This window comes from Pleurodeles waltl, chromosome 1_1 (assembly GCF_031143425.1).
Source record: "Pleurodeles waltl isolate 20211129_DDA chromosome 1_1, aPleWal1.hap1.20221129, whole genome shotgun sequence".
Classification (NCBI taxonomy): Eukaryota; Metazoa; Chordata; class Amphibia; order Caudata; family Salamandridae; genus Pleurodeles; species Pleurodeles waltl.
In genome coordinates this window covers 639,334,371-639,355,405 of record NC_090436.1, presented here as the reverse complement: position 1 = coordinate 639,355,405, position 21,035 = coordinate 639,334,371, and the positions used below count along the sequence as shown (strand labels likewise).

The window sequence follows — 21,035 nt, the reverse complement described above, 5'->3', positions numbered from 1 at the left end:
CAGGGGCGCTGGCGTTGATGGCGTCGGTGCTGTGGTCCGAAGCGGGACGATGTGACGTACCATGCCCACAGGTCATGGTGCAGGGAGCAGCTCAGTGATGTAGGCATATGAACCTAAAGTCTTTGATATCTCTGAGACTTCCATCAGGAGGCAAGCTCAGGATACACAACAAAGTCCAGTCTTTGTCCTATTTAAGGTAGAAGCAGCAACTGCAGGCCAACCCAGCAAAGCACATGCAGCAAAGGGGCAGTACTCCTCCAGCAGGTCTTCAGCTCTTCTCCTTGGCAGAGGTTCCTCTTTATCCAGAAGTGTTCTAAAAGTCTGGGGTTTTGGGTCCACTACTTATACCAGTTCTGGCCTTTGAAGCAGGCAAACTTCAAAGGAAAGTCTGTTGTTCACAAGCTCCTGACATGCTCAGGCCTGGCCCCACATACACTCCAGGGGGGCAGAGACTGCATGGTGTGAGGACAGGCAGAGCCCTTTCAGATGCAGCTGTCAGCTCCTTCCTTCCCACTCTAGCCTAGCCCAGGAGACTCATCAGGATATGCAGGCTAAACCCAAGCTCCCTTTTTGTCACTGTCTAGAGGGAATTCACAAACAGCCCAATTGTCAGTCTGACCCAGACGTGGATTCCGCAGGCAGGCAGAGGCACAGAATGGTTAAACAAGAAAAAGCCCACTTTCTAAAAGTGGCATTTTCAAACAGACAATGTAAAAAAACAACTCTATGAACAGATGTATTTTTAAATTGTGAGTTCAGAGACGCTAAACTCCAGATCTCTATCTGCTCCCAATGGGAAAATGCACTTAAAAGATATTTAAAGGCAGTCCCCATGTTAACCTATGGGAGAGACAGACTTTGCAATTGTCTGAACCAAATTTGGTAGTATTTCACTATCAGGACATGTAAAACACAACAGTACATGTCCTACCTTTTAGATACACTGCACCATGTCCATGGGGCTACCTAGGGCCTGCCCTAGGGGTGCCTTACATGTAGTAAAAGGGAAGATTTTGGACTGACAAGTGGGTACACTTGCCAGGTCGAATTGGCAGTGAAAGACTGCACACACAGACACTGCAGTGGTAGGTCTGAGACATGTTTACAGGGCTACACAGGTGGGTGGTACAACCAGTGCTGCAGGCCCACTCGTAGCATTAGATTTACAGGCACTGGACATGCATAGTGCACTTTACTAGGGACTTACCAGTAAATCAAATATGCTAATCATGGAAAACCAATCACCAATACAATTTACCCAAGGAACACTTGTACTTTAGCACTGATCAGCAGTGGTAAAGTGCGCAGAGACAGTAAACCAGCAAAAACAGAGTCTAATTTACCATAAAAACAGGAGGTCAGAAGGCAAAAAGACAGGGGAAACACGGCAAAAGATGCCAGGTCTAACAATAAGCTATTGTTGGGACTTGATTGAATAGATATGCACATGCACATATACATATCATTGGAGGATTCGAGTTCTCGAATATTGTGCTTAACAACAGTATCCCAAAACATTTACCAATGACTGAATGTATAAACATGTCTTATTTTTAGCCGCATTTATATCATATACACCCGTTTTTCCAAACACTGACTTGTAATGTGTGGTGCTGCTATAAAAGTGACTCTTCTTTACAATGAAAAATCAGGATGTTAAAAATTACTAGTCATTGTGTGTGACCTGACTGAACTATTGTACATATGAACATATTTATACTATTCTAGATTTTGAGCACTCCACATACTGTCCAGTGATAGTCTCCACCAGATTATAATGACTGAATTCTGAAGGAATCTCACTGCTACCCCTGGGTTTCTTTTATCCAAGATCTCCGGGGCGTAATGTTGGGAACCTACAACCCGTAAATGAACAAGTACTAAATACCTTGGGCCATAATCCTCTTAGTAATAGATTTCTACCTCTTCAAACGCTAGAAGATTTGGACTGACTAAACAGGAACCAGTTAGATCCCCTATATGACCTTGCCCCGGATGTAAATAAAGAAAGACCTACTGAGAATAGCGGCGATGTATCCCAAGAGAAGGCACCCGATCGGAACATCATAGATATCCGTTCGAATCAGGGAAACCAACTCCCTCCAATAATCTACACTCAAGACGATGTACAACCTATACCATCTATAGAGGAGGTGCACCCTCAACCCTATCAATACACGGGAACAACTATACTCTATTGGAATGTGGCAGGCCTAACCAATAAGATCAACAACGCACTCTGGGTGAATTTCATCAGGGAGTTTCCCTGTATTTGTCTCCAGGAGACCTGGACACTAAATCCAGTTCACATAAATGGGTATAAGACATTCCATACACCAGCTGTACAGGTTAATCACGGCAGGCCAAAGGGAGGCTTGTGTACATATATCTCAAACAAGGCACGGATAAATAACCCAAAAATGCAAATTACAAAAACTTATTATCAAATGATTGAATGCAACTTGGACCAGAACACGCACCTAGTACTCATCAACTTCTATAATAATGCAACCCACAGAGAAGTCCCCAAAATTTTAACAGAGATGGGTGAGGACCTAGAGGAAATATGCGCGAGCAATAGACGCAAGACCCTCATTATATGGGGGGGCCACTTTAACGTACACCTCTGCAAGGAACTTACAGGAAAGGTGTGTGGCTGGGATACCGAAGATCTTGGCCTAGGATTGCACTTCTCACATACCATTCAAGGAGAGGCAATGAACTCAGTGGCTCAAAAATATAATTTGTCTTTTGTAAATGAATTACTGACTAAAGAACTACAGCTTAAACCAACCTTTAATGGAAGGGGTGCACACACAATTATTGATTATATTTTAATGTCAACACATTTTTTACACTATTTTTTTAATTATACAATCCACGATATCGCAATAAGCGACCATTTCCCCCAAAGCTTGGAACTTTCAATAATCCCGCCCACACAGGCTAAAACCAGAGAGGTAACGATGGCAAACGATATTGAACTAGCCCCGGGTAATGGTTACACTTTGAGATGGACTCAGACTGACCCACAGGCATTATTGAAAGACATATTATGTGAACATACCCAAGTGTTCTTAGATTGCCTTAGTGAAGACATGGACCCTGGACAACGCCTAAGTGCCTTTCAACAGATAACCTATGCTGTAAAAAACGCCCTCACGGTTAGGTCTGGAGGGGCAGGGGGCAAGAAAAGGGAAATCGGTTGGTTCGACCACGATTGCACGAAAGCGCACACAAGATTAAAAAAAGCCCTAAGCGCCCCCATAAGATGTCAGACTGAAATACGTACCTGTAGACAGGCATACAAGATAGCCACAAAAAAGAGGAAACTCGCCTTGAGAGAGAAGTCATGGGACAATCTACACAGAGCCAGCCTGACGAAAGACAACGCCCTCTTCTGGAAAACAATAAATTCTCCCGTTCTAGGGGCCAATAATACCCCCAGCATGGAAATTGCAATTTCGGAAGAGGACTGGATTACATACTTTTCTAAAATATACCGTCAACCCAATGACAGAGCTCCCCCGGACCTTTTAAAAGTCCCAGATCCTGAGGAAGTCCGACACCTAGCAGTATCACCTCAGTTTACCTTAGGGGAGGTAGTAGAAGCTATAAACACAAGCAAAGCTGGGAAAGCGCCAGGGCCTGATGGTGTCCCAATTGATCTATATAAAGCTAACATTGACTTATGGGGCCCCCTACTGACGCAGGTACTGAGGGCCATTTGCTCACAAGGCCCACCATTAACATGGCGTCATTCTATCATCATACCCATATACAAAAAGGGCGATCGTCTAAACCCAGCCTGTTATAGGCCAATCTCCCACTTTGATACATCAGCCAAATTAGCAGGGAGAATAATTTTAAACAGACTTCAAATATGGGCGGAAGAAAATAATATTTTATCCCCAGTGCAGTATGGCTTCCGCACAGGACTAGGCACAGTGGAACAGGCTCTGAACTTAACTATTTTAGTGGGGAAGTATACGAAGACTAGAGAGGGTAATTTGCATCTGGCCTTCATAGACTTGTCCTCAGCATTTGACTGCGTCCTGCATGAAAAGTTATGGGACATCCTAACAAGCATGGGAGTTGAACCAACAATAGTCCATTTTATAAGAGAACTGTATACTGGGTGTGGAGCAAGTGTAAGGTACAGGATGAGAGGGGAATGCACTAAGTCTTTCGGTATATACAAAGGGGTGCGTCAAGGTTGTGTTTTAGCACCACTACTATTTTCATTATATATAAATAACCTAGAAAATGAATTGATAAACAAATGTAAAGATCTCCCACAAATAGGTAACCGCCCGTCCCTGTACTTCTTTACGCAGACGATGCAGTACTCATGGCCAGGACACCGCTAGCCCTCCAGAAACTCCTAACCTCCTGTATAAATTACATGACAGCCCTGGGCCTCACAGTTAACCGTTCGAAAACGTTCATAATGAACTGTGGCAGGAAACTGAGTAAGCCCAATAAAACTACTATTCAAGAGGACAAAGTGAAGATAGCTCCCACCTTCTCATATTTGGGGATAATGTTTGACAAACAGGCCACCTGGGCACACTGTGTGAAAACAAAAAAAGACCAGATTATTAAAACAACGGCGGCCTTGAAGATCTTCTCCAAAAAGCTAGGGGGAATCTCCCCGTCAAACATGGTAAAAATCTACAAAGCCAAATGTATCCCGGCGGCTACCTATGGAGCATGCATTTGGGGGTACACGAACTGCCATGCGATACAGTTGGTGGAAAATGACTTTCTGAGATATCTATTAATGGCACCAAATAGCACGTCATCATATATTAGCCATTCGGAACTTGGGGTCCACTTTGTAACTGATTTAATTAAGATACAGCCTTTATTATTATGGCACAAAGTGTGGACCTCTGAGCATACCGGACTAAACCAGGCCATATTATCCGACTGTATGAATCTAACACACTCGTATAGAGTTCCCTGGCTAAAATATATCATGACCTTTTTCAAAAATATGGGCTGCGAAGCGTATTATCTAAACCCACAATTACTGGAAAAAATAACCAGGAGAGACTTGAAGGCTCTGACTTTGAAGTATTTGGATGAACAGAGATGGGAAGTGGAATCAAAAAAACCAACAGTAATGTCTAACCAACTAATTCTGTCGACGGACGCAGTCCAGCCCTACTTAGTAAGCGTGGTAAATCCCCGACAACGATTTGTTCTCACAAGATTCCGCTTAAATATCTTCCACCGGCTAGTAACTTTTCCGACTATGCGTGACTGGAGTAGTCTTAAGAGCATGTCCATGTGATGCGAAAGCTCCCCAATCTACAATGCATGTGGTCCTCTTCTGTAAATTTTATGATATACCAAGAAAACGCTTTTTACTGCCTTTTTTAAGATCAACTAATATGCGCAAGTGTCGCGACCCGTATTTTAGCTCACAGATTTTATCCTCTATTGAAATATGTGGAATTTTAGCAAATTTTTTATGTACAGTACTCTCTGTAAGGAAGTCTATGGGTGTACTGAATTAATTTTACTTCTAAATCTGCAATTTCTGGCAAATTCCTTACTCCCAAAAAAAAAAAACACAAAAAAAAAACACCGTAATTGAACTCGTCTTTGCACTGATGTATATTTATCAAGTTTTATATATACCTGTTCTTGAATGAATTAAGGATGTGTTTTATAATCGTACTTATTTTATGTACAACCCTTCTTATATTCATTTATTACCAATGTGCTATTACTTGACACTTTTATGGCTCGTTGAAAGCCGAATAAAGTTTTGTTTGACTTTGACTGAATTCTTAATGATGTATGCAATCATTTTTACACTAACTTTCACATTATTTTGTCACTTGTATTTATAGTTGTGTATACGCAGTGCAACAGTATGTAATCGTATTCTATGCATAGTGCTATAATGTGAGAGCGTGTACTCATTTATGGAAGCAGCTCTGAGAGTCAGAATCATGGAGTTTGAATGGAGTCCCAATGGTGATCAGGCAGCCGTCTAATCTGTTAGACTGAGGAGAAGTGTAATCAAAGACAGAGTGATTTTTAGAACTTTATAGATGCATTGGTGGTGGGATGTGGGTTGCCCAGCTGAAGGCGTGAGCTGAAATGCATTGGTGTCCTGCTTGTTTGGTGTTCGCATATGCCTGAATAAAGAAGTTGCTCACAGCATATGAAGTCTGGAATTATCATATGCTTGTTCTCTACATTGGTGCAGCTGCCTCAGTGAAAAAACATCACACTGTGGATCAATATCTATATATCTATATAAATATATATACTCTCCTACTTCCACCATTACAAGGAAGATGGGCACTCCGTGGTCCAGTGGGTGTCTTTTTTATTATTTCCAAAACAGGAACAGAATGGGTTTTGGCAATATTTCTTCCCTTTCTCAACCTCCGTGTCGCCACTTTGTTTTCTCTTTTAAACAAACATTCAGCACATATGTCATTCAAGTACATAACAATTAGCAAACTAGAAGAAATTTTAGATAAACAAACTACTTATCTAATCACACTTATACTGTGAATATCACAGAATAGGCATTAATGAAAATATTGTACACTGTATACATCTCATATACCTTTCTCACTGGCTCATAACGATGATAATTGGCTACTAATGTACACCGCTCATGGAGTGCACTGTACATACATTCTCACTCAGTAATATGTTTAGCAGCTCCCTGTGTACTAGAGCAATGCCGTTCCCATAGGAGGGGGGGAGCCAGCTGGGACTGCAGTGGCATCCAGGCACCCCCCACAGTCCCCAATGTTGCTGGCTGGGTGCCCTGGGGGGCACACAGGATACATGGCCAGGCCCTCGGGGATGGGATCCCCGAGGCTGATATTAGCCAGGGGAGTGGGGCTCTGCATTCCCCTTCCTCCACTGAATTGTGGTGGCCCCCCAGGGATGGGGTCCCAGGGGCTGAAATCAGCCATGGGAGGGGGTCCACATGGCCCCCCTCCTCCAATGTATTGGCCCTGCCCCGTCCACCTTATTAGTATGCAAAGAGCTTCCCGCCTTTTGCCAGTATGATGGACAGCTTACCAAAGAGCTCACCAGTGCATTTCCAGCCAATTTTAGTGGCGTGTTCTTGATGCCGTGGAATATGAGGACATGCACACCAAGAAAGGAAGAACTTACATCATATAGGTGAGAGAAGGAACCCTGGTTTGGTGGTGATGTACATCCAGGGGCGGCTCCGCTGAGCCAGTGGATTAAAAATAAAGCAATAGCTTGCTATCATTTTATTTTTCATAATTTGTCATCGGCTGGCTCAGCCAGTAGAGTGTACAGGGAGGGGTGGGGTTGGGCCACAGTAGGTGGGAGGGGGAGGAGGGGAAAGTGCACTATGTGCGCATGTGTGTTTGGTCAGCCAGCGGATGCCAGCCAAACACACATGCGCTCTTAGGTTTCCCCGACGCGGCTGTATACACAGCCAAGCTGGAGAAACAGCACAGACCCCAGGGTTGTGTCTGAGCAGCAGTGACAAGAGGAGCCACGCAGCAGGATACGGCAGCGGGAGATGGATGGTGTGAGGTAAGTGTTTCCTTTTTTTGTTTTTTAAAACGTTGTTTTCTCTGTTGTCCCCCGTCGTCCCATGCTCCACACTTGACATATGCAGCGGCCGCTGCTCTGTACATCGTTGTGGTCTCGCTGGCCACTCTATAGGAGGATTCATGTTATCACACAATTCTGGAGAAAGATGCACAAGGAACAATCACATTGCTAAACGCACACAGGGTCGCTGGAGACTTTTACTCATGATCCGTTAGACAGCTGTAGTGCAGAATACACACTGGACATTTACCCAATAAGGTGCCACTTACTATCTGAACTGTAAAAAGTACTCCAGTTGGGTAGAGATTTTGTGCAAAACTGTGGACTCTTGGATTAATGAGCAGGCAAGCTTGTGTTCTTGATGCTCATTTCACAGAAATGAAATCTCAACAGGAAGCACTTACAAATATAAACGTAGAAGGTGCCCCAGTTGAAGATCCACTCCTGGAAAGGACAAATGATCCCATCTCTGGGCTTAGCAAAGGCAAAGTAAGTATGTTTACTTGGTGATTCCATACTGAAAAACAATCTGAAATCCTTTGTGGAGGTGAATGCATCTTTGATCTATTGGAGCACTATCTGTATATGGCTGTGATGAGCAGGTTCATTCTTGTCCTCTTCTGGTGAGAGCAGAGTCCATGGTTCTCTCTTTAAATTGCAACGAGTATGCAAATGTGCAAGTCACCTGGAAGCTCCACCCATTTGGCCCCCGCCCTGTCCACCTTGGCAGTATGCAAAGGTCTTACTGCCGTTTGCCAGGCTGATGGACAACTTAACAAAGAGCCCCCCAATGTGTTTCCCGCTGATTTTTGTGGCACATTCTTGATGCAGAGGAATGGGAGGACAACCCCACCAAATAAAAAGGCACTTACATCATATAGTTAAAAGGAAGGACCCTGGTTTGGTGGAGATTTGCCACTTTGTAGTCTTGTTAGCCTATCTATGGGAGGATTCATGTTATCACAGAATTCTGGAGAAAGAGGCATGAGGGACAATCACATTGCCAAACGCACAAAAGGTCACAAGAGACATTTCCTTGTGGTCCAATACGCAGCTGTAGTGTATAAAACATACTGGACATTTACAACGAGGTAGCACTTACTAACTAACCAATAAAAAGTACTTCAGTTGGGTAGACATTTTGTGCAAAACTGTGGAATCTTGTTGCATAAATGGGCAGCTTCGGTTCTTTTGTGGCTGAGTCACTCACAGAGCTACTTACACACCCACTCAGACACTCACACACCCACTCACAGACCCACTCAGAAACTCATGTACTCACTCACAGACCCACTTAGACACTCACACACCCACTAATAGATCCACTTAGACACTCATGCACCCACTCATAGACCCTCTCAGAGACTCACACATCCACTTACAAACCTACCCATTCACTCACACACCCACTGACATACCCACTCAGACACTCCCACAACTACCCATAGACCTACTGAGGCACTTCTCCACTCACTCACACACTCACTGTCAAAGGTTAGTGGTTAGTTAGGCTCTCATTTCACTTGTAACATAACTGTGAAATTCAGCAGTTATAGTTACCTGAGCTAACTGTAACTTGCAACCCCTGCAATGTGCTGCTTATGACCTCACAAATTACATCACTCATGACATCACTGATATCTCAAAAGACATCACTGATAACATCACTGATGACATCATCCAAAGAAGCACTCAAACACCCAGTCACACCCCTATACAACCTCTCATAAACCCACTAATGCACCCACACAACCACCCACATACCCATTCACAGACCCATACAAATACTCAGAGAACCACTCACTCATCTATAGAACCTATCACACACTGACTCACTCACTCATACAGCCTCTCAACACACCCACTCACTCACCCATACAAGCATTCACACACTCACACCCACACAACCACATACATACCCATTCACACATTCATACAAGCACTCACATATCTGCTCACTAAACAATACATCCATTCACACAGACACTTACTCTACAATAAGCCACTCACACACCAACTCACTTAACCAATCAGCACCTCACTCACCCATACAGCCACTTACACAGTTAGTCATTCACCCACACAGCTATTCAGACACTCATTCACTCACCCATACAGTCACTTACACACGCTCACCCACCCATACAGCCACTCACAGCCACTCGCTCTCCCATACAGCCATTGACACACCCACTCACTCACCAATATAGCAACTCACACAGCCACTCACTCACCCACACAGCTACTCACATACCTACCTATACACCCATACAGGCACTCACACACCCACTCACAGACCCATACAGGCAGTTCAACACCCACTCACACACACGGATACACACAGTCACACAGCCACTCACATAATATATGTTAGAAATAGTTTCACTAATTAGTAGTACAGAAAGTATACTATTTTAACATGGGTAGTACCTTGGTATATGTGCCTAACGCTCATAAACATTTAGAAAACACTCACACCACTGGATGATGTAATCAGTGATGTAATTTGAGATTTCTTCAGTGATGTCATCAGGGATGTCACTTACCATGTCATGAGTGATGTAATATGTGAGGTCAAAAGCAGTGCATTGCAGGCATGGGCGTAAGTTATGGTTAGCTCGGGTAACAATATATATATATATATATATATATATATATATATATATATATATATATATATATATATATACAGAGAGAGAGAGAATTACATTCAATTACATTGAAATATGTATATATATATATATATATATATATATATATACAGAGAGAGAGAGAATTACATTCAATTACATTCATACATGCAAAAGAAACTACTATCATTATACCATTATAAGGATAATATAAGTTACCTGTTATGTAATGACTCCCGATGTAAGGCCTATAATGTAATAGCTCACAATATAAAGCTACTAATGTAATAGTAGCATACCCATCAGCCACTTATGTGCCACAAAACACAATTTTGGAAAAGGATTGTACATTAAACTGTGTTGTACCTTCAACAATGGAAGAGCCATATAGTAGGCCGAAGTACCTATAGTAAATGGACTGTTTCGGTAAACTGCATGCCATACAAAGAGTTCCTCTTCTTTGGCAAGATACTTTGTTAATCCAAGTGCCGTCTCAATGTCCAGATATCCAGCTCTGAAAATACAACAATCAAATTAAACCAATGCATATTTTTCATTTTTATAAGTGTTATACATAATATAGTGTATAAATGCCCCGCCTCACAAATATTTCTAAAATGAACATCTGTTTTACACCAATATGCAGAAAGGTTTGCAGTGAATCCAGCCTTTGTAAATTACATTTGCACATTAACATGTCAAATGCACTCTAAGTTGAAAATCTATGGGGTTGGCTTCAACTCAGGTCATCAATATTGCTCATTTTGGCATGCAAGGAATGTTGCCCTTTTCCCAGCTTCCCACAATTAATTATAATCTTGCATAAATACACAGGTGAACAAAATTAATCATGGGATGCTTCATTGTGCTTACCAAGTCCCACAATGGTGTAAAAGCAATATCCTTGTTTGGACAAAATATTGGGAGACAGGAATATCGGACAAATATTGTGATACAAAAATATCATGATGGAAGAATTTCGTTGTCAAGAATATTGTTTTTTTAGGTATGCCATATTGTGTTTAAGAATATTGCTTTCAGTTTTTTTAGGTAGGTAATATTTGGCCTCATTACGAGTGTAGCGGTCTATAGACCAGCACATTCACGGTGGGGATCTGGACCGCCGCCAAAGTGGACAGTGAACATTGCGAGGGTGCTGGTGCACCCTGCAGGCGACAGCACTGCCGCCGTCTCAATAAGGAGCCAGAGACAATGCTGTAGCCTGTTTCTCACTAAGCCAGCAGGCAAATGCCGACCTAGCAGGAAACCCATAAAAGCACCATGGGGAAGTCGCTGGGTAGGCAGCGGCCACCCTGTCTGGAGTTTGCCAGTCGGAGTTTTCCGTCTGCCAAACTCATAATGGGGCCCATTGTGTTTAAGAATATCTCCTTCAGTAATATAGTTCTAAAAAGTATCTTTTTAAATTATTTTATTGTAGTTTAGTTCACATGCTATTTTATGTTACTTTGTATAATTGTTATTCATTTTTTTAATTAGTTTGTAATTTTAAGTCATTTTGAAATATGTATTTAATTTTAATTGTAACAATCAATTATGAGATTAATAATAATTATGTAAATTATGTAACTGATTCATTTTGTACGGTTATATAATCAGAAGGTAATTAAGTAGTAATTAAGTTAATTAGTCATTTTGGAACTAATGAAGTAATTGTTTCCTAATTGTGTAAATTGTGTAATACTTTAATTATATTATATTATTATGTTTATTTTAATTATATTCTAGGTGCTGGTTGCTAGATTTGTAGCAGCATAGAATGAGGAATTAAATAGGTAATAATTAATTAACAGTTAATTATTGTTAATTATCTAATTTGTTAATTATTATGTAAGTTATGTAATACTGATTATTTTAGTTATATTTCAAGTGCTGGTTGCTGGGTTTGTAGTGGTTTAGGGTGGGATGTTAAGTAATGATTAACAGTTAACTACTTGGAATTAATCATTTAATTGATTATTATTATGTACATTGGATAATACTGATATATTTTAGTTATATTTTGGGTGAGAGTTGCTATGTTTGTAGGGGTATAGAGTGAGGAGTTAATTGAGCAATAATAATTAGAATTTATTAATTGAAACATATTGAATCGATTTTTAATTATAGAAACTGTCTAAAACATATATATTATAATTATATTTTAGGTGCAGATCACTGGGTTTGTGTGGATATAGGGTGGGAAGTTAATTAAGTAATGATTATTTAACATTTCATTATTAATTGGTAATTAAATATTTTTTTTTTATCACTTATGTAAATTGTGGTATACTTCTTTTTTTATTGTTTTATTTAAGGTGTGGGCTGCTAGGTTTGCAGGGGTATAGGGTGAGTAGTTAATTAGTGATGATTTTTTATTGCTAATTATTTAGTTGATTATTAATTGTATACATTTTTTTATTGTTTTTTAAATTATTATTATTATAAATACTTGTGATGTTAATAAATAATGTTTATATCAAATGAGTCTAACACTTCTTTTAAAGTATTAGGGCATTCAAATACACAATGTGTTTGGAGTGAAGTACTTTCCTTAATGTTGCTTAGACTGGAGTGTGAATAGTAGATTTAACCCCTCCGAAGTCAAACGTTTTCCTAACTTGCACAGACTGGAGTGGGAATAGTAAATCTTACCACTCCAAAGTCCAGAGCTTTCTCTACAGTTGCACAGACTGAAGTGGGAATAGTAAATCTTACCCTTCTAAAACCCCACAATTTCCCTACTATTGAGCTGTTTGTAGTTGGAATAGTAAATGCAACCCCTCCAAAGCCCAACACTTTCCCTACTGTTGTGTAGTTTGAAGTAATACATTTAACCCCTTCAAATCCCAACACTTTCCCTACTGTTGTGTAGTTTGTAGTAATACATTTAACCCCTCCAAAGGTCAACACTTTCCCTACTGCTACTCTGACTGGAGGGGGAATAGAAAATGTAACCCCTCCAAAGTCTAACACTTTCTCTACTGTTGTCTAGAATGGAGTGGGAATAGTGAATTTAACCCCTCGATGTCCAACACTTTCCCTAATGTTGCGCTGTTTGGAGTGGGAATATTAAATGTAATTCCTTCAAAGTCACCACTTTCCTCACTATTGTGCTGTTTGGAGTGGGAATAGTAAATTTAACCTTTCCGAAGTCCAACACTTTCTCTACCTTTGCAGTGACTGTAGTAGGAATAGTAAATGTAACCACTCCAAAGTTTAACACTTTTCCTACTGTTGGTTAGACTGGAGTGGGAATAATGAACTTAACCCCTCCAACACTTTCCTACTTTGCGCATACTGAGGTATGAATAGTAAATCTAACCCTTCCAAAGTTCTCTGTTTTCCCTACTGTTAAATTGTTTGGAGTGGGAATAGTAAATGTAACCCCTCCAAAGTCCTACAATTTCCCTACTGTAGCATAAACTGGAGTGGTAGTAGTATAGCTAAGGCTCTCAGACTCAAATACTTTTCCTAATATTGGTTACATATATTATTTATTAGCATAATTTGCAAATTATCCATGAGAAGCAACCACGCTTGTCTGGCAGACAAGTTCACCATCCCAATAGAATGGATACTAAAAAGGGTAAAAAGGAATAAAACAAGGCAACAGGGTTTCCCTCTCTGCTTCCAGAATGTGGAACAACATCTGCGTATCCACAAAGACCGGCCCAAGGATGATCCAATTTAGGAAAGATTTGAAGACATAACTCTTTAAAAAACACCAAATCTCAATACAGTAACAGTACACTTCTGCTCCCAGTATCCAGCCACCTCTCTGATCTCCATTGACTGTATGCTTATTTTTGATACTGTACAGAGCTCTACTGCCTTTTGTCCACGTTTATGGGGCTTAAATTCCACATACATACATACATCACTGCTCCGGGGGAGATTAACACATACAGTGGCTATTCACTGTGCTTTGTATAGACTGTACACTATGTTGCACTTTTGAATGATAGCACGTTTAAAAAGTCATATGTCTACTGTTCCAGCAAATTAATCGGGGTTGAGAGCATGCCTATCTTATAGTAGATACACCTGGCTCTATAGCAGGAGTATGGGGCCACAAAACACTCAGTCGTCCACCTATTCATCTATCCATGTGCACACTCATCTACCCATGCCTCTTTAGTGTCCTTCTCAGCTCGGGAGCATGTAAATGACCATGCCACAATGTAGCACTGTAGCATATGTCTTTATTCCTCAGCATACAATCACACATTGCACTCTGAATAAGTCATAACTATTAATAGCCACACCTTAACACCTCCCAGCAAGTTACATTATTCCTTTGTTGAGCCTATGTAGAACCACAAGGGTCCTACTACACATAGAGGCGTATTTATACTTTTTGATGCAAAACTGCACTAACGCAGTTTTGCACCAAACGTTTAACACCGGCTTGCGCCATTCCAGAGCGCCATATTTTTGGAATTGCACAAGCCGGTGCAAAGGGTGGGCTGGCATAAAAAAATTACGTTAGCCTGGGGGGAATGGCGGTATCGGAGAAGGGGGTTTTGCACCAAAAAATGACATTAGGCTGGTTAGAGGCAAACAAATGCCTCTAACCAGCCTTAGCAAAATGTTCTGACGCTAAACCATCCATACCACCGACTCCTGTCTTAGAAAAGACAGGAGTCATGCCCACCACACCAATGGCCAGCACAGGGGACCAGGCCATTGCATCCTGTGCCATGCATGGGGCCCCAAGTTGGGTTCCTGATGGCACTTTAATTAAAAAAAAATAATTACTTACCTGTACTTACCCTACTTACCTGAGATGGGGTTCCCCATCATCCGGTGTCCCTCTGGTGTGGGTGGGGATGTTCCTGGGGCTTGAGGAGGGCACATGTGGACCAATTCCATGGTGTTTAACATGTCTCATAACACCTGGTCTGACCCAGGGGTTAAATAATGTTGCAAAGCAAGATTTGCCACATTATATCGCCCCTCCTCCCACCCGTGTGTCTGCATTTTAGCACTGAGGGATAAATATGGGGTTATGGGGTTAGCACCATTTTTTCAGATGGGAACACCTACCTTGCATCTCATTGACGCAAGGTAGGTTTACGCATCTAAAAAATGGTGCAAACTCCAATATTTTGACGTTAGGCAAGTCTAACCGTCAAAATATAATTATGGAGTTCGTTTTGGCACCTAATTTGCGTACTTTTTTTTACCCAAATTCAGGGTTAATGGAGTATAAATATGCCCCATAGTCTGAGGACACTCCATCCCCCCCATGTCAAATAAATGGTATAAACATCAGTCACATTACACTTCTTCAATAAGCCATCGAGGCACTCCCACCAGTCAACCAGATTGACTGGTATGAGGTAGTTGAGATGCACTCTAGTCGTGCACCAACTGCACAGGTTCTGATGCTTTAGCTAGACTGTTATGTGGGATGCCTCATTCATAATTGCATGAGCTGATGGACATTGAGGTAAGTGCTTATAGTGTGATGAGTTCTGTGTGATGGATTTTCTGGGACGATGCTCCATTACCATGCGTCATTTACACATCACAACCTTCAGAGGATCAACAGCAAACAGAGTGTCTGATTTTCACTTTTGTTTCTGCTTGACCAGGACCCAGTAAACTTAATGGAAGACTTTTTTCCTGAGCTTGTCGACGCTGATCGGCATATGTTTCCATTTTGCACTTTCAAGAAGTGTCAGCGACACAAGTGTCAGCGACACAAGCCTTATCAGCATTCAAGGGTTGGTCCACTGTCAGCTGTGGCTGTTTGGTCCCTATGGCTTTCCCAGATAGCAATATGGCAGGACTCACCAATTGTGGAGTGAGGATTTGAACAATTATCATGAAGGCCTTGATGCAGGGACTGGTTTAACTGAACCTCCTCCATCAATGCTCGTTGAATTACTCCTTTGACGATACCCACAAATCGTTCCACAACACCATTTGCCCGGGGCCACAGAGATGTACTCTTTTGATGCTTGAAACTTAGTCTGACTAGAAACTCCCTGAATTCTTTGCTATTGAATGGCGTACCATTATCAGATTTGAGAATGGCGGGGATACCCCATGCTGCAAAGATGTCATCCAGCCGCTCAATGACCTTGTCATGGGCTGTTGATGATAACTCCTGTACTAAAGGAAAGCGTGCATACTCATCAATGACTACCATGAGATGATGTCCATTTCCTAGAGGCCCAAAGAAATTAACTGCAACTGTTTCCCAAACTTGTGCACGAAGGTCAGACATTGTCAATGGATGTTGTATCAGTCTGGGGGAAAGGCAGTTGCAAAGATGGCATTCTTTTAGATCCTTCTCAACTCGTTGTTTAGGTGTGGGAACCACACACAGTGAGCACTTTTGGTGGCGAAAATGCCACAGAGTCCTTCATCGGCTAGCTCAATGACTTGCTGCCTTAGGCTCTCAGGTATGATGATTCTCAAGTCTGTCAGTACAACACCTTCCCTGGTCATGGACAGTTCATCTTGTGCAGTTTTGAATTTTTGAAATTCAACATCGTCAGCAAAAGGTTGAGTGCTCCTTTTCATCCTGTACATTTTTGAATTTTTGAAATTCAACATCGCCAGCAAAAGGATGAGTGCCCCTCTTTTATGATCGAGTTGAAACAATGTCTTTGAGGATGAGCATGTTCTTATCGGCATTAGTAGCAGCAGTAGTCTGATAGTTAGGGTTGCTGGCATGCTGGACCTCACAATGACGGTAATGTACTCCTCAACTGTTTTGGAGATCACATTGTGATGATGTAGTGGTACTGTGAAAAGTAATCATCAGCTTGTGGACAATTACATAGTCATACTCTTGCAGTTGCAACCCACACCTCTCAATGCGAGGAGTCATCTTGGGTTTCCAAAAAGAGTGAGCAGCTCTTGGTGGTCTGTAATGACAGTGAAATGTTTTATGTATAGAAACACATGAGAATGTTCACAAGCCCACACTAAAGCCAGACTCTCCTTCTCCAGCTGACAATAGGCACGTTCTGTATCAGACAGGCTTCGACTGGCGTAGGCCACAATGTGTCTTTGAGCATTCGGATGACCATTATATTGAGCAAGGATTGCCCCCAACCCCATCGGGCTCACATCTACCTTTGATCTCAGTATGTAACTTGGGGTCAACGTAGGTCATCTTGGTTGCATTAACAATCTCATGTTTTATTTTTTTGAAGCTTTGATCACATTCAGCAGACCAATGGAAAGGGACATTTTGTTTTGTCAAGTCTCTCAATGGGGTACTTACTGTAGCAAAGTCACCAATGTACCTTGAGCAATAGCTGGCCATAACTAAGAGGAATATCAGCATGGTGACATCTTCTGGAGGGCAAGTAACTTGCACTTTATCTGGGTCATGAGTCATTACTCCATCAGAGAATATGTGCCTAAAGAGTATAAGTTTAGTCTTGTGAAACTCACACTTTGCTGCATTAGAGTGAGAACTGCATCAGCAAGTAACTGGCACACGTGTAAGAGCATTGTCATGCTCCTTTTGCGTTGCTATTAATACCATTATGTCATCACTGTAATTAAAAGCATGCATGTCAGGTTGATTTATTTGACATATAAAATCCTGACATAGTTCTGCAGCTGACAACACTCCAAAACTCAGCCTTTTGTATCTGAACAAACCAAAATGAGTCGCATAAAGTGGTGATATACTTGAAGCTCTCTTCCAACTTGAGATGATAGTATCACTTGTTCAGGCCAAGACAGAAGACGACTGTGGCACTGTTCAGTTGAATGATCATGTCCGCTATGTGTGAACCAAGATGTCTTTCTCTCTTGATTGCTTTGTTGGCCTGGTGCATATCAACACAGATTCGCACTGCATTTCCACTGTCCTTTTTTGGCACCCCCACTATGGGTGAAACCCATGATGTAGGACCGGTGGAGTACTCAGTTACGTCATGCTTTAACAGAGTTTCAAGTTCTTTCTTAACGGGTTCTTGCAAGTGAAAAGCAACTCTGCTGTGCCGCTGGGGAACAGGGTGAATGTCGTCCTTAATATAAAGTCACACTTTTATTGTCTTGAGTCTTCCTAGGCCATGAAACAATGATGGAAACTGACTCACAATTTCAGATTGAGTGTGGAGGTTGTAATTGAGAGGTATCAGTCCCATGTTAGCAGCAGTGACAAAACTGAGTAGGCAAGCGCTGGACAAAGTTCCTTGAAGAATGTGAACTGGCAATTGCACTGATACTCCTTTATGTCACATTGTCATTGTGAATAACCCTTGACTCTGAATGGTTTAGAAGCACCATACTTGTATACCATCGTGTTTGACGGGTTGAGGCATGGCACAGGAGACAGGCTGTTGAACTTCTTGACTGGCATGAGGTTTATTGACAAACTACTGTCTAAGATAACGCTTAAGGGGCAACCGTTGCTTTTTATGGTAATCTTGGGGCAGTGTCCAAACAAATTGAGTTGTTATGTTTGATGGTTTGCCTTTGTCTTTTGTTCTTTCTTGCAAGCAGCCAAATTGACATGCACCTGCCATTTCTTTGTTGGTACCATCATCACATATCCATTTTCACTAGCGCTTGATAACGACATAGAAAACCCTTTGTAGGATGAGCCTGACGAGGCTTGACTTTGTCTGGTTTCTACTTGTCGTAACTGGCATAGCTTTTTGGCTTTGTGGGCGTGGTGAGAATGCTCCTGGAACCTTCTGGCATCCATTTTTTTCTTGTCGCTGTGATGTTTTTGGTTGCTCTTTCACTTTGCAAACTCTCATGAATTGGTTTTCTTTCCTGCAGCCTTTGCATGTCTGTCTATGGCTGGACATTAACCTTCATGGGGAAATGGAAACTCACATTGGAAACAGAATTTTTTCTTCATTGAAGATGTTGATGCGTGCGTTTACTATGTACTTGTGCTTGCTTTTCTGACCAACGCTGATTCATTTTTCACTGTTCCAGCTTCCATATCAGCAGCTTGTAGATCTGCTTTCTCATCAGCTCTTGCAGCCATTAGTATTTTCTCTCAACTGAGACAGTCATTAATGACTCTGAGGCGTATGGCTTCTTCATCATTAAATTCACTGAATTTTCAGTGTTTGCTAAGCACATCAAGTCTTTGAACAAGCTCATCCACCGTTTCACCAGCTTACTGTCTTTCTTGATTGAAAATGTACCTTTTATAGTCGACATTCAGCATCGGATTGTACTTGGTACCCAATGGTGACGGTAAGATGTTGTATCAGTCCGTGACATTTTTCACAGCACTTCTTTACTCCATCAACGACAAGGGTCTTTAAATACTTAATGATCTTATTGTCACGTACTTCTTCTAGGGCATCTATGAAGTCATCGAACATCTCAATCCTTGGGGTCCACCTGAAGCCAATATTTTCTTCTTTGCGGTGTCGAATTGTAGTGGTGGTTTCAGAAACACAACTGCATAATACTTTGAGCTCTTTTCTGTAGCCATTAAAAAAAGTCACTATTTTGATGGCTTTGGTTCCACTAGATGCCACTCCCCGCTGTCCATGCATGAGCCCCTCAACCGGGCCTGGGTTGTCCCACCTGATTCGAGGTCGTGTGGCACTTCCCTCGGTCATGCTGGTAAGTATGTTTGTACTTTTGTACCTGGTTATCACTGCCTTTAGCATTTGCTTTGCATTGATGATGGCTCTGTGTTATGGCACGATGCAGTATTCCTTATTTCAGCCTTAACAACTGTTTCTTGTGGGCTTTTGTAAGCACTCCTCACAGGGCCGTCAACTTCTTGAAGGGCTGTATATGGGCTGGAGCGGGGCTTTGACTTTACACATGCCACCTTCAAACAACTTTGCATCGATTTGGGGGCATGTGGCACACACGTACAATTGCAAACTCTCAGGCAGAGCAGTCTTGTTTCTTCGGGACACATATACCCTACTTGTCACCAGTTATAGCATTCTCCCCAGCCCAAGAGCATGTAAACGACCACGCCACACACTGAGCCCTGTAGCAGACGTCTTTATTCCTCAGCATATGATCACTCACTGCACTCTGATTATGTCATAACTGTTAATTATCACACCTTAACACCTCCCAGCAAGTTATGTAATTCCTTTGTTGACCATGCATAGAACCGCAAAGGTCCTAGTGCACGTAGCGTCACAACACTACAGCCTATATCCATGCACTTATTCTCCCATTACCTCAACTACGCATTTGATTCATGGAGCCATGCATTCATGCCTCTGTTTTACATTTCATTTGTGAACTGAGTCAATTTTCCATCGCTGCACTCAATCATTCATCTATTCATTCATCCATCAATTCACGTATCCATCCATTCATCCACAAATTGACCCTTTCTAACATTCACTCACTCAGCAATCCCACAACCTCACACACAGAAACTCAGCAGTCAATGACGAAGCACCTTCAGTTATAAAAACCTCATCATATCTGGCTTTATTAGTCCTTGTTCCGAGCTATTAATATGTTGGACAAATACATTTTCAAGTGAGACAAATGTTATCTTAGTTTGTAAGACTGTAAGTGAATCATCACTCTCAGCTTTGCGTGGCAGGCAACTGTTTCACAGTTGATAAATTTATCAAATTAATCATCTGCCTCAAAGCAGTTGTGTGTTCCGGGCTACTGAAATGAAGAAACACTTCCATTGCTACAACAGAAAAAACAGGGAAACAAATGGCAGTGGAGAAGAAAGACTTAATAATGTTCCAGAGAAATGAGAATCTTTGCAACACTATAGAGCAAAGAAGAAATGTATATGTTGGTAAAACAAGTCAATGGAAATAGAAACAAATACTCACCGTGCCAAGGCAAACGCATCTTCAATCATCTGTACTCTGTTGACCACAGGGATAGCCT

At 41.6% G+C, this 21,035-nt stretch overlaps 1 protein-coding gene across 1 annotated transcript in view; it reads right to left on the bottom strand.

Moving 5' to 3' along the window:
• Positions 1 to 21,035, bottom strand: part of LVRN (laeverin) — a 470,465-nt gene that overhangs the window by 182,038 nt on the left and 267,392 nt on the right. The window contains exons 13-14 of the mRNA XM_069226651.1: positions 20,978 to 21,033; positions 10,572 to 10,719 (exon numbers count right to left, since the gene is read on the bottom strand). Coding sequence (XP_069082752.1) covers positions 10,572 to 10,719; positions 20,978 to 21,033 — 204 coding nt within the window. The remainder of the gene's footprint in view (positions 1 to 10,571; positions 10,720 to 20,977; positions 21,034 to 21,035) is intronic.